Source organism: Mytilus trossulus, chromosome 10 (assembly GCF_036588685.1).
Source record: "Mytilus trossulus isolate FHL-02 chromosome 10, PNRI_Mtr1.1.1.hap1, whole genome shotgun sequence".
Taxonomy (NCBI): Eukaryota; Metazoa; Mollusca; class Bivalvia; order Mytilida; family Mytilidae; genus Mytilus; species Mytilus trossulus.
In genome coordinates, this window is record NC_086382.1 from 22,745,642 (window position 1) to 22,760,408 (window position 14,767).

The 14,767-nt window shown below is 31.9% G+C and overlaps 1 protein-coding gene and 1 long non-coding RNA gene across 3 annotated transcripts; both read left to right on the forward strand.

The window, feature by feature from the left end:
• Window positions 1-147: 147 nt before the first annotated feature.
• On the forward strand, window positions 148-2,669 carry LOC134686082 (fucolectin-1-like). Its single transcript, XM_063545768.1, has 2 exons — window positions 148-360; window positions 2,432-2,669. Exons 1-2 carry the CDS (start codon window positions 258-260, stop codon window positions 2,644-2,646), a joined length of 318 nt encoding a protein of 105 aa, XP_063401838.1. The 5' UTR covers window positions 148-257; the 3' UTR covers window positions 2,647-2,669.
• A 7,744-nt stretch (window positions 2,670-10,413) lies between these two features.
• On the forward strand, window positions 10,414-14,130 carry LOC134686083 (uncharacterized). 2 transcript variants are annotated; one of them, XR_010101532.1, is made up of 3 exons: window positions 10,414-10,503; window positions 12,075-12,176; window positions 14,116-14,130. It is a non-coding gene; the product is annotated as an uncharacterized LOC134686083 (long non-coding RNA). The 2 variants fall into 2 exon arrangements; XR_010101533.1 differs by lacking the exon at window positions 14,116-14,130 and having other exon boundaries at window positions 12,075-12,177.
• The last annotated feature ends 637 nt before the right edge of the window (window positions 14,131-14,767 follow it).

Sequence of the window (14,767 nt, forward strand, 5' to 3'; positions counted from 1 at the left end):
ATTATGCAATTCCATTTACACGTTCCAATTTAGTACTAGTTAATCGACATAGTCAATCGTACAGTTTAGCTCCTCTTCAAAATATAATCAAACAATTGATTTTCGGTTGTATTTGTAAACGCAGTGTTATTATATGTATTGAAGGATCTCTTGTGTCTCAATCCAAAGAAACTGGGCAGAGCACTTACCATAATTGCTCAACTGAATACGTATGCAATGCAAAAGCTGGGGTTGACGGAATTAAACATCGTACAAACATGTTTCATACACTAGGCGAACTCGAACCTTTCTGGTGGGTCAATCTCGGCCAGGTGTACAAGGTATTTAAAGTGGTTAGTACAAATCGGATTGGTGCATCTGGTAAGTACAATGTTTATGACATAAGACAGTTGTGTGAGTTTTGATAATATTATTGATTGATTGATTAATTTGTATTCTTTAACACTTTCCACACTATGGTGCTACTTCGGAGCGGTCAGTTTTCATTGATTGAGAAAGCCGGAGTACACCGATCTTCAATAGGAAAACTGACAATCCTAGTCTATCAAGATTGTAGTCGAGTGCACATTCCTGTGCGGGATTCGAACTAACAACCTCAGTATTCACTGGCTAGTGAAGCATTAGTTTGACAACTTAGATCACTCGGTCATCGTAAATAGTAAAAAGTCATTGCAACTAAAAATAATCATAAAATATGTGCGTCTGAAGCTCGTTTCATGATTTTTCTTTAGCAAGAACAATAATACCAAAAAACAAAAAATGTACAACTACTTGTCAGAGGGTATTGTAAACTACGATTTTGAATTATTTTTAATTATCAAGAAGATAACAAAAAAACAGCTTTAGGAACAGAAAACACTCAATATTGAGCTAACAAAATTCTGAAACATCAGCAATCTAACAGCAGTGATATTGAAACAATTTTCAACTAAATGTTTTAAAGTTTTAAGATTGTCACATAGACCATTTTTACATAATATACATGTATAAAGCAAACATACCAAAACATTCATCGTCCTATAACAAAATCTAACAGATTGATATGGAAAAATATCCTAATAAAACTAGAGCGAGGGCTTTTATTATTATAATGTTGACTTTGGCATCGGAAGATTGTCACTTGGACTTCTCCAAATCAATTTTCAAATCCATGACTACATAGAAAAAAGTAAAATAACAAAAATACCAATCTCCGAGGAAAATTCTAAACGGAAAGTCTCTGAGCAAATGGCAAAATCAAAAGCTGAAACACATCAAACGAATTGATATCAACAGCTATATTCCTGACTTGGTAAAGTAATTTCCTATGTAAAAATGGTGAATTAAACCTGGTTTTATAGCTAGCGAAACCTCTCACTTGTATAGCAGTCTTATAAAATTCCATTATATTGACAACGATGCGTACACAAAACAAACAGACATAATAGGAATGTTCGTTTGTGAATTTAGGACGTAAATACACAGTAAAAAGTAAAATCACAAAAATACTAAACTCAGAGGAAAATCAATTCGGAAAGTCCATAATCACATTGCAAAATCAAATAACAAAACGTATGGTCGAAGAAATAACCATTTAATTTTGAATTGCATTAAATTGGCTTTTGGAAAGGCCAAATTTCTACCTATAATAAAAAAATAACTCATTGAATTGAATTTGTCACCCTTTTATCCTGGTCCACTCAATTTTCAGAACCTATATGTAAGATTACTTGTAAGTATGATCTTATTGTAGGCATTTACATTCATTATGACCCTGCAAAATGTTCATGTGCCTGTCCTCAGTAAAAAAAAACCGGTCAGGAACTTTCTCCATTTTGAATTTTCCTCGGAGTTTAGTATTTTTGTGATTTTACTTTTAATATATCCATTCACACAAAAGCTTTGATCAGGTCAATGAGAGCACCTGGTATCAATATCTCGTTATTGCAAAATAATGTATGTTGACCTGTTTCTATCCCTGGCTGTGTTTTATGTCTTTTTGGGTTACTGTTAACCCATGTTACACTTTATATGATTTATTTGCAGAACAAACATTTAAATCGTCTACATTCTTTATATACTTATATACTTTTTTGTGAAATAGTTCTTCTTAGGAATTAATAAAAAGATTGATAATATATTGTAATGTTGATGCCTATTTTTGACAAACATTGATATTTAGAGGGTTGACTACGGACACGTTTTTCCTCGGAATTCGATATTTTTGTTATTTTACTTTTTTATCTAAATCTATTAAAAAATAAGATAACAAGGTTTTATTGAATGAAAGACATGCCAAACAATTGCCAATGACAAGCAGGAGTGTATTTTGTTGTGATATCAATTGCATTTTAAGACCTTATCTGTATATGTTTTATATGTGAGATGTAAGGCAACAGAAGACGTTCATTTTTATTTTCAATTAAGTAACATTTAACATTCTTTGTTTAAGGTGAGCGACTCAGACAAATGCTTGTCCACGTCGGCGACAGCTTAGAAACATCTCACATGGAGCTATGTGGTGAGTTCAATGGTCCAGCCTTCAGTGGACAGGTCATAGATACACAGTGTAAAACATTACCGGAAGGAAAAATAGTAAAATTAACGAGTGTAAATAAGAAACCAGTGGAATTTCATCTTGCTGAAGTTGAAGTGTATGCTGTTTAGTTACGTTGTTTTATGATATACATTAAATTTGATTTATTTCAATTATACATTATCATATATCTGACTTCAAATTTCAGTGCTAACTGAATGAACAATTATACTATGTTACGTCCCATTTATATACCAATACTTACAGTTAAAAATAGATTTATATATTAAATCAAATTTGAAGGATTTTTCTTTTCACGGTACTGATAGCTTCAAAAATACATATATATAATATACTAAGTGATGTAAGTGATTATGATATATGTTAATTAGACAGTAATCCAACGACTAAACAAACAAAATGCAACTAAAAGAGGGTCAAAAACTACCAGAAAATCACAAAAGTACTGAACTCCGAGGAAAATTCCATCGTAAAGTTCTTAATCAAATAGAAAAATGAAACGACAAAACACATCAAACGAATGGACAACTGTCCAAATGATATTCAAACTCATATGCTGGAAATAAACAGACAACGCCATAGATAAAACAAAAAAAAAAGCTCGTTCCCTGTAGGCACCAAGATTATTGTCTCTTACTCATCATCGTTTTGAATCGAACATTGGAAATTTAATTTCATAATGATAATTGGTTTCTAAAAGTAATTTGTGTTTTTATGATTTTGAAAATTACAGTTTTATAATGAAAACAATCTATTTATTTGTAATATACAATTAGAAGTCTCAGAAGCATTAATACTAATCGTCGCTAAATGGATAAATTATAAAATTGCAAAAACGAACCGTAGCCGTCAAATTATGGGAGGTTTTTGTTCAACGGAAAATATAATTATACTATTGAGTATAGAATGCATAAAATCAAGCTGAAGCCACCAAGGGTGACTGGGGAAACGAAATATGGGCAATTGGTCTCCCGACCGGCAGTAAAACACTTGCCGAAGTAGGGCGTCCATTTGGCTGTACGGAATGTACCAAGAACCCTTGCAATAACTCTTTGAGTGGTCCGTTGGTGGCCTGTTGCAAGGCAAAATTTCAGTCCCTATCCATTATACCCTCATGTTCCAGTGGCAGTCTAAATTTCCTCGACCATCATCCCAAATGGCCTCTATCATGAGATGACCTACCTATTGTATTTATTGTTAACTTGTTCTCGTCCTGAACATGCATGAATTATTTGCCAACGGACGTTAAGCAACCAACAATCAATCAATCAATCAAGTTGAAGAGTTCACATTGATACAGATTAAATTTGGAAAGGGAGTTAAAATGGAAAAAACAATTTTTAAAAAATCAGAAAACACAACATAAAAAACACTCAGCAACACAAACCCCAACAAAACGCGCTTGATATGTTAACTAAGATACTAGTAGTCAGAATCAAAAACAAAAATGTCATTATTCTATATTAAACATTTTGTTTATTAATATTTGTGATTTGTGTTGCTCATCATTTCAAATTTGCTTAAAAAAAATATTTGAAATATTAATATACTTATCTCAAATGTGTAATAATATAAATATGTTTGTACGTTTTGGTTCCTTTATACTTAATAACGGTTCTTGTACTTAAAGATTCCAACATTGCATTGCCGATATTAGCCTGGGTATCGTCCCTTGATTTCCATCTCTGGCTGATACGGATCCAAGGCTGATACCCGGGACAGTGTCGAAAATGAAATGATATAATCTGTTTATCACGTATTTTCCAGTTGGAGAAAAAAGAAAGCATATATATACAAGATTATGTTTAATAATTTTAACAAAAATTATAAACATTTGAAGAAAAAATAAAAAAATAAGTATCACAGTGAATTAATGATGAAGTTTTTGACACGTTACCGGAAGTTATGTCAGGAGCACGATATGGATTTTCAGGGGCTGAAATGGATTTCCAAGGGCTGATATCGATATTGGACTCGAATGCAAATAACTAACCTTAACTTCTGTCTATTATTGCCGATGCAAAACGTAAATGTTAGTACAAAGTTTGCGAATTATTTGTTTGGAATGTTGATCGAAGTTGAAATACATTAATAGTTCCAAGTTTTCATTTTATGTTTGATTTTAAAAATTTATGTCCAAAGCTAAAATTTATGAATTCTAAAATAAGTTTTGAAATTAAATAGTAATTAAATCAAACTTAAAAGAGACTAAACATAACGTATACTATCAAACAATATTGAAATTGAACTACTTAAAAATTCATTCGAAATGTCTCATTCGTCTTGATTTTCTCTTGTAAGGGTTGATAGGTTTATCTCAGTATAAAACTCAATTATGGATTGTTGTAGTATGCTCTTTCCGGTAAGGAGGTCCGAATGTACTTATTTCATGTTTATCTACGCTCATATTTATTTTCGTGTGATGGTTGCAACAACAAATGATCAGCTCGTAGTCAGAATTATAAGTATAGGAATATATTATGACAATTACTGCACAACAGTAAAAGGACTTAATCTGTTCAATCTAATTCAAATCATTAATTTTGGAATACAAGAAATCGTCATATACGAAACATTAAAGCAACTGTGGTATACCGATGTTCGAAAGTCATAAACCGATTGAGAGAAAATTAAACCCGGATTACAAACTGAAAATGAGGGGAACGTATCAACTATAAGAGGATAACAAAGGAACAGGAGCACTGAATAGCAACAAAAAAAATCTTCAAATTAGAACCGCACTATTTGATAACAACTGCCATACTCCTGACTCTGTACAGAGCATCTATAGACAATTCAGTGGGTTGAACCTGGTTTAATGTGTAGCCAAACCTCCCACTTTATACCAATGTTAAAAAAAAATATGTATGAAATGACAACAATATGTAACAGAAATACAGCACAAACTCACGCAAGATTATTTATGACAGAGGAACGAAAAATAATTAAGATCATTGTATATTTGCACGTTAATTATTTGTTTGCGTTCCGGACCATATGAGTATCTGGACCATACGCGTATGGTCATGATAATATGGGTATATACTCATATGGTCGGACCATACGCGTATGGTCGGGGTTATCAACGCGTATATATACTTTTTTAACTCTTCAATAGGTGTAACCATTCTGGTTGTTACGTCACTAAAATGTCATTTTATTATATATTAAAAAAAAAATTAATAAAAAAACAGTTTCACACAGTTAATATAACTTACTATTTGTAAGTACAATTATAAGAAGACTTCAAAATCAAATGAACATATTGTAAAGGGAATCTTATTGTTTAAAGTAGGTGACATCACCGGCAAGGATCATGATATTTTTTAAGACATTTTTGATAAGTAAAATATTAAAAGTGTATGTTTCTTTATTTTTTTCTATTCTGTATTTCTATACTTCTATTTTAATCTTAATTATAAGACCGGTGAAATAGCACTTAAGAGCCATGAAATAGCTACTGTCTTTATTTAATTTGACCTTTGATATTCATTTTACGATATTGGAGATCTAGAGTTTCTTTAAAAAACCCACCGTAAACACATCGGAATTGTCCGAGTCGATATCACTGCACGCAGCCGAAACAAGCAATCGCAGAAAAGCTACATGTATGGTACCGTGTAAATGTCATTCTTAGTTACAAAAGCATACACGAATACAATTAGCGATGAAAACTAAGATCAACTGACTGTAGCATCAATATTTAATGTTCATGTAGCTTTTGAAATGTAAAATTAATACAGTTTTGTAAACATTTGTTTTTAAGTTAAACTTTATTGTATTATTTCTATTGTATATTTGAAAAAATATCTATATGGCCCAAATACTCATATGGTTCGGACCGTTAATTTACCAAACGAGTATAATACTCATATGGTCCGACCTACGCGTACGGTCGGACCATACGCGTATGGTCGGACCATACTAGTATACGCATATGGCCATGACCATACGCGTATGGTCCAAATACTCATATGGTCCGGAACATTTGCATAATATGTCTATATTTTCAAACATATCAATACTTTCGTTTACAATTTTTCATAGGTTTTTTTTTCTCTGTTACGTACACCTATATGACATCACTACTAACGTTTTGTCTTTAATTAAACCAATTTATTTTTTTGTTCAAAAGACTCATCTTTTGTCTACAAAAAACTATGTGACGCTGAATAGAACAAGTTGAAAAGGACAAATAAAATACGAATTTGGAACGGATTAGGTACTAAAATTGTCAAAAGGATTTGCCAAATACAAAACGAGAAATGTAATTAAACAGTTAGTTTATTTGTATAAATATAATAATGTGTGGTATGAGTGCCAATCCATGTCACAATTTATTTTTATGTCCATAGCAATGATAATTAATCATGATAGATATTATCAGAAGAATTAACCAAAGATCTGGAAATATTTGAAAGCAAATGTATTACTATCTTCATTGGGGCCATCGTATATTATATTTTCAAAAGTAAAAACAAACTATAAAGAGGAAAAATGAGAGATAATCCGGGAAAATACAACGAAACAACAGAAACACTTAAGTGCATCAAAAACCAAACTACAATGCAACATACAGAAACAAACTATAAGATAACAATTGCCATTTTACTGACAGGACATTTAAGAAACAAATGGTGAATTGAACATGATTTTGTGGCTAGCCAACCTCATTTTTTTATTGCAATGTTAGATATAAAATTAAATAACAAGCAATAACATCATCACATGACAGGAATTCAATACCAATAAATGGAAGAATATTCAGGACAGAGAAATACACAAATACAAGTCATACGTCGATGACCAAGGAGTTTAAACTTGTCCCTCATTTTCTGCAGCACATGTTGTTCGCATGTCATATGGTTTAATTTTTCCTTTGCAATAACTTGCATTCGATCAGTATATTTCTGTCAAATCAATTTCAGAAAGTATGTACAATTTCAAAGCTTCATCATCTCCGTTTTTTAACGTCACTTGGGGATAGTCTCAATAATCAATTTCATCAATTTCAATAAAAAAAACACTTATAAACTAACCATGAGAATTTTCAGAGTCTTATTAATCAGTGATAATGCGTATGCCTCCAACATAAATATAAAGTGAAGTCACACAAATAATGCGTATCCACGTTGTCAGAGATCCATGACGTTTCAATAGCACATATTAAATAATTTAGTATACAAGCATCTGTGTGCATTTGATCTTAATTGAAACTTAACCTTTATTTATAAAATCAAATACAGAGATGTACGTTACTCTTAATATACATAATATTTCAAAAACATCAGGCTTATATGAACATAAACGATTATATAATGTCATGTACAATAGTCAAATAATTGCAAGTGCCAGATAAACAGTAATATGTTCTTTGTGAATTTATTTTTTGTCTTTTTCGACATGCGAATGTTCTTGATGGTAGAATTGACCTTGATAATCTATATACATATGTTCTTGAAGACTCCATCCTTACAATTCACATCCATATGTTGCTGATAGAATTGACCTTGATAATCTATTTACATATGGTTGTGGTAAATTTGTATCTTGATATTCAACTTACAAATATTGTTGTTAGATTTGATAATGATGAATCGATAATCGATTTTCATATGTTCTTTGTCAATTGCATATGTCCATTAAGAAAACGTTTAAATAATAATAAAGAATTGTGTCAAAAATGTTCGACCTTCCGTGAACTTCGATGTATTAATAAGATTTTGAAAGTAAACATAATGTTTCGACAAAATATGGTAACAATATCTTCAATTTATTTCTTGGTATTGTTTTTTTTTTTTTTTTTCATTGTAAACTCATTTGCTTTATTTTAACAAAATGGGTAGAATAAACGAAATTCAAGATTGAAATAAAAAAGGAACAGGTTGACAACGTTATGCGAGTGGATAAATGACGTGATTAACAATTGCTTATGCAGTAATGAAATGTTATCAATTGTCTCCCAACGCAATGCTTTCATAATGTGAATAGGCATGGAAGTCCATGACAACTCGAGCTTGTTATTGAAATACCATTTGTCACAAATAAAATTGAGAATGGAAATGGGGAATGTGTCAAAGAGACAACAACCCGACCAAAAATAAAACAACAGCAGAAGGTCACCAACAGGTCTTCAATGTAGCGAGAAATTCCCGCACCCGGAGGCGTCCTTCAGCTGGCCCCTAAACAAATATATACTAGTTCAGTGATAATGAACGCCATACTAATTTCCAAATTGTACACAAGAAATTAAAATTAAAATAATACAAGACTAACAAAGGCCAGAGGCTCCTGACTTGGGACAGGCGCAAAAATGCGGCGGGGTTAAACATGTTTGTGAGATCTCAATCCCCTTATACCTCTAACCAATGTAGAAAAGTAAACGCATAACAATACGCACATTAAAAGTCAGTTCAAGAGAAGTCCGAGTCTGATGTCAGAAGATGTAACCAAAGAAAATAAACAAAATGACAATAATACATAAATAACAACAGACTACTAACAGTTAACTGACATGCCAGCTCCAGACTTCAATTAAACTGACTGAAAGATTATGATTTCATCATATGAACATCAGGCACAATCCTTCCCGTTAGGGGTTTAGTATCATACCATCATAACATATATGAGATGAACATAACCCGTGTCTTTGGAATAAATGTGTTTAGTTCCGACGCAAAGACCTTGTCAGTGACTCAATATTAACGCCAAAATATGCAATCTTTAATGACTTGACAACAGTATCGTAATTATATCCCTTCTTAATAAGTCTATTCAAAGGTTTTGTAAGTTTATGAGGTGAATACTGACACCTTTGTGCTTTATAAGAATATTTCACAAAGTCCTTTAGTGTAAATATTAACTAAGGTTTTGGAACTGTAACAAAATTAAGGCAAGGATAGTTTTCCAAACAGAACATTTTTTGAAAGTATGAATTATAAAACCATTCACCTTTTGTTTGTGTGTAAACAAACTATCGCCACATGTTTACCACAAATAGCATTGTAGTCTCTAGTCATATCTATTATAAAATTGAGAATGTAATATAACAATATTTTTCACTTATTACAAAATAGCGAAGGAGTTCTCCCCCTTGTCGGTTGAAGCGTATTCACATAAAATGTCGTAGCTTCAGAAATAAAGGAGGAGCGGAAGATACCAGAGGAACAGTCAAACTCATAAATCGACCACGCCATGGCTAAAAATGAAAAAGACAAACGAAAAGTAATAGTACATAGGAAACAACATAGAAAACTTAAGCCAACACGAACCCCATCTCAGGTGCTCGGTTAGGGTAATCAGATCCTGCTCAACATGTGGCACCCTTTGTGTTGCTTATGTTATTACAAACCCGGTAAATAGTCTAATTCGGTGGGTCAAACTCACAAAAAGTGAAGTGGATTGTTGTTACGACGTAAGAAACATATCCGATATCATCTGTGAAACGGTTATTCCATAACGTTCAACCAGCTCGTGAGGTGATTAGAAATATGATGCCTACTTTTCGTTGTTTATATATATTTATAAGTGCTGAAATTTCTGACTTGATTTAGACATTTTCTAGAGAAAAAATATGTACAAATGACATATTTAAAACAAACTAAATGTATTCACTTGTTAAGAAGGTGTAACGTTATATTCAATTCTGTATTTAACCCATGAAATTGAGAATGGGAATGAGTCAACCTCACCTGAGCAAAAATACAGCCGAAAACTATTAATGGGTCTTCAACACTGCAAAAAAAACCCACGCCAAATAATTTTTCGAAGATGTTCAGTGGAAACTTGTCAAATTAAACTACTTGACGTAATTGCAAGATAAATATTTTATCACAGAGTATATTGACATATTTACATCTTATCATCTATAAATAAATATCACGTTTAATACACACATTCATATGATCAGTTTAATAGTATCATTCACTTCAATAAAACAGCTGGACTTCACATTGTCTTATTGAATGGTAAGTTCACAAACATGTAGACCTATGCCGTAGAAATTATGTATAGTGATAAAGATTATAACACAATGATGACTGCCTGTACGAACTGTGACGCCCCTATATGACACGGAAACCAGGCGTAAAAATCATACTTTATCCGGGCGGCATTGCAGCGTTTACAAAATGCATGTCCAGGCGTCAACCAGGCGTAAATTAGGCGTAATATAGGCGTAACTAAGGCGTAAACCAGGCGTAAAATAAGACGTAATATTTAAATGACTACGCCTGGTTCACAAAAAAATAGGCGTAATATGCAAATGAGTACGCCTGGTCAATAAATAAACCAAGCGTAATATCCTTACATAATACTACACTTATTTTAGTTCAGTGTATTAACCTAGCTGTGTACTTTTGTTTATTTGAAACAAACATCTGTACTGTGGCTTTTATTTCTCATTGTTTGACAAAAAACTTGAAATAGAAACCATTGAAGAAGTTAATATAGAATTAAATACAGTTTATGCAGACAATGGCTCAAATAAGTAGAATTATGACAATTATTATTTCTTGAAATAAAAGTAGCATTTAAACTAAGCTGTTTTTGAAAATTAATGTCTTTTGAACTAAAATATAATTGATAATACTGCAATTTAACTTAAAGTAAAAGATTTTAATGTTATTATCCAAGGATAAAGGTTTTGGGATTTCAAAAATTCTGATAGAACATAATACTTAATAACTTAGTTATACTCACATTATTATCATTTACCATGTATTACTACTTTCCTTTTATTTCACAATTTTTATTAATTTATTTGATTCAGTATTTCCAATTTCAGATTCTTCCAATTTCAGATTCTTCCAATTTCAGATTCTTCCAATTTCAGATTTTTCCAATTTCAGATTCTTCCAAAAAGCACAAAACACGCAAATTATCCCTATATATATGAAGCTGTCATGTGTCCAACTCTTGCAAACTAAAACCAAAGGGCCAAATTTTGAAAACAAATTCCCATGATCCTTTAAACAAAGCATTACAGGTATTTCTATTTACGCCCGTAAGAAAATTTACGCCTGTAAGAAAACTTACGCCTTGCTTATTTCAATTTACGCCAGGTTTGCTGTTTTTTCTACGCCCGTAAGGACTTCAAATTTACGTTTCCTGCTCCCTTACGCTTGGATCTAGACACGTAACTACCATGCACTTACGCTTGGTTTACGCCTTATTTCCAGGTGTAATACACCTTATAATTCCGTACGGGTGATGTTCCTCTAGTTTTGAAACCTATACCTATAACGTATGTTTGTTTGTTCAAAAATGGTTGTCAATATAATGCAAGTTTATGCAATTGTGAGAGCTATAAATAGTTATCAAAGGTACCAGGATTATAAAACCATGTTTTCCCTCTATTTTCTAAATTAAAAAAAATATATGTACCAAGTCATGAATATGACAGTTGTTATCCATTCATTTGATGAGTTGGCGCTTTTAATTTTGCCATTTGACAACGGATTCCCGTTTTGAATTTTCCTCGTAGCTATTTTACTTTTATCTCGTATAGATTTACTTCTTTACTTTTAAAAAATAACAGTCAGAATGATCAAAGAGGTGCTTGAATTATCAGTTGGTATTGGTGTAGGATTTGCAGCTACTCGGTGTTTGATACACGCAACACAGCCAGAAAAAAGGAAAAGTAAGTATGCATATGTATCTTATGTTCATTAGTTGTCATTTGTTGCTGTGGTTCATATGTATTTCTCGTTTCTCGTTTTTCATATCAGTTAGATCGTTTGATTTCCCATTTGAATAGTTTAACACATGTCATTGTTTGGCTTTTATAGCTTGCTATTCGTTGTGAGCCACGGCTCCGTGTTGAAGACCATAATTTGCCTTTATGATGGTTTGCTTTTACAAATTGAGACTTTGATGAGAGTTTTCTCAATGACGATCAATTCATATCACATCTTATTTTTTATCTTTATTTCTGTTTGATATGAACAGATTCGTAGTCAATACAAATTCATTAGTAAACGTAAAAAAATATCTGATCTTTAAAGACACCTATCTGGCAATAGAAAAAAACTTAATATTGTAAGACAAACTTTGCTTGAGGCCGACCCGCTCCCGTCCAGCAAGCTATGATAAAAATATGCCTTAAAAACATGATAGGGCGGCTTTGTCGACATGGTGGAATTGGATTTTTTTTTTTTTATTGTTTTTAATTTTGTGGTTTTTTTTTCATTATTTATGTATCTTCATGATGTATTTGGTTATTGGTGGTGATTTCAATTGAGAATCTATCTGCTATGTACTAGTTAAACATAATATTAAACATGCTGAGCGTTCTTATTTCTATTGGTTTACGGTATCCTTATCAAAATCAGATCTACATGTAAAAGGGACTAATTTTTCAAATCAATAGTAAAACTAAAAGATTTATGGTTTAGATAGTACAGACTTTTTTCGAATTAATGGTATACTCTTCGAACCCGTAAATGTTTGTTAATGCAATGTGTTACTTTCAAATTTCTCTCCATCTTTTACGTTACATATATTGAAACTATGTTATAAGATGAAATTTTCAATTGTGAATGGATCTTGTGTATGGTGCGAATTTCACCTTTCCAGTTCCTTTTTTTCTATGTAAACAATCATAACTACCAGTGACCAAGTTCATGTATCTGCCAATACCAATACTGATATCAAATTTGTGCATGTTTTCAGGGATAAATCAAAAACATTAATTCCAACAAACTAAGGTTACAAAAAAGAAGAACAAAAATACAAAAAAACCAAGGCAAATTAAAAACAAGAAGATAAAATTGAGAATGGAAATGGGGAATGTGTCAAAGAGACAACAACCCGACCAAATAAAAAAAACAACAGCAGAAAGTCACCAACAGGTCTTCAATGTAGCGAGAAATTCCCGCACCCGGAGGCGTCCTTTAGCTGGCCCCTAAACAAATATATACTAGTTCAGTGATAATGAACGCCATACTAATTATATATTTTCCTTGTGTCGAAAATCCTTTTGAACATTCCAAAGGCAATTACACTATATTACATTATCAATGACAAAAAACAAAACAAAATACTAATATGATTTCAGTATGCTCTTCCAAATTGCATCGTAAAAATATTTTACCCGTGACCTTTTATGAACAAAAATTATTTTTGTAGAGTTCCGTTGCTTTAAACATCATTAGATAATTGAAGATTTACCCTTAATTCGAATTATGGAAACAATTAAACATGTGAATGCTTTCTTTTTAATAAGAAACCAAAGAAACTATTTAGTGACAAAAACATTTGCGTTTAGAGCATTCATTATAAGTATAATAACTGGAGTTTTTGTGTTGAATATTTGAAAAAAGAGGAAGTGCAATTGCAGATGTTTCTTTTGATATGAGAAGCTGTTTTTATTTATCCCACTGATACCGCGTACGTATCTTTGCAATGGCGATTGGACATATAGAAAAGCCCGGGGGAAAGATGCCCTCTGATACCTTTTGCATAAGAGAATTAATCATATACATATGTAAGATCGTAAGCATGTTTGTAGCCTTGAATAAGGTAATTGACATTTCTGTTTGTATGATTTCTCTCAAAAACCTATATTCTTTTTTTTTCAGGAGAAAAACACCCTGGTAAGTTTACAATATAATAACAAAAATCACCAATTTTATCGACAAATTTCTCAGAATTAAACAACACAGTACAGTTTATTAACATTTCACCTCATAGACATAACAAATGACATATAACAATAAAATACAAATAGTGAATTTTAAGACGATTAGAACAAAAGAGTTATATCAAAACAAAAACAAACAAAAAAAAAACGAAAAGAAAATAGAAAATCAAATGTATTGCAAATCCAAGCTAGCACACTCTGAAGTTTAGTGGTTGTCGTTGGTTCATCTGTCATATTCGTGATTCGTTAGCTATTTTGTTGTAGATGATAAGACTGTTAGTTTTCTCAATTGAGCTAATTTATATTTTGCATATCGGTGTATGTTATACATGGTATTGGTTTTCTTATTGTTTACAGCCGTACGCTGTCATAATTTCTTTCATTTAGTTTTTTCTTAACTTTGGTGGATTGTTTTCTTATTGGCAAACATACCTCATCTCCTTATTTACATAAACAAGTTTAAAAGCAGAAACTGCAAATCGCAACACTGAGTACAAACCCACCGACAAGTCTAATTAGGTCGCTCGTTTTCGAAGAACAAAAGATAGGATTGTTGTAACACCAATCGAACATATCCATCAGTTTGAGTT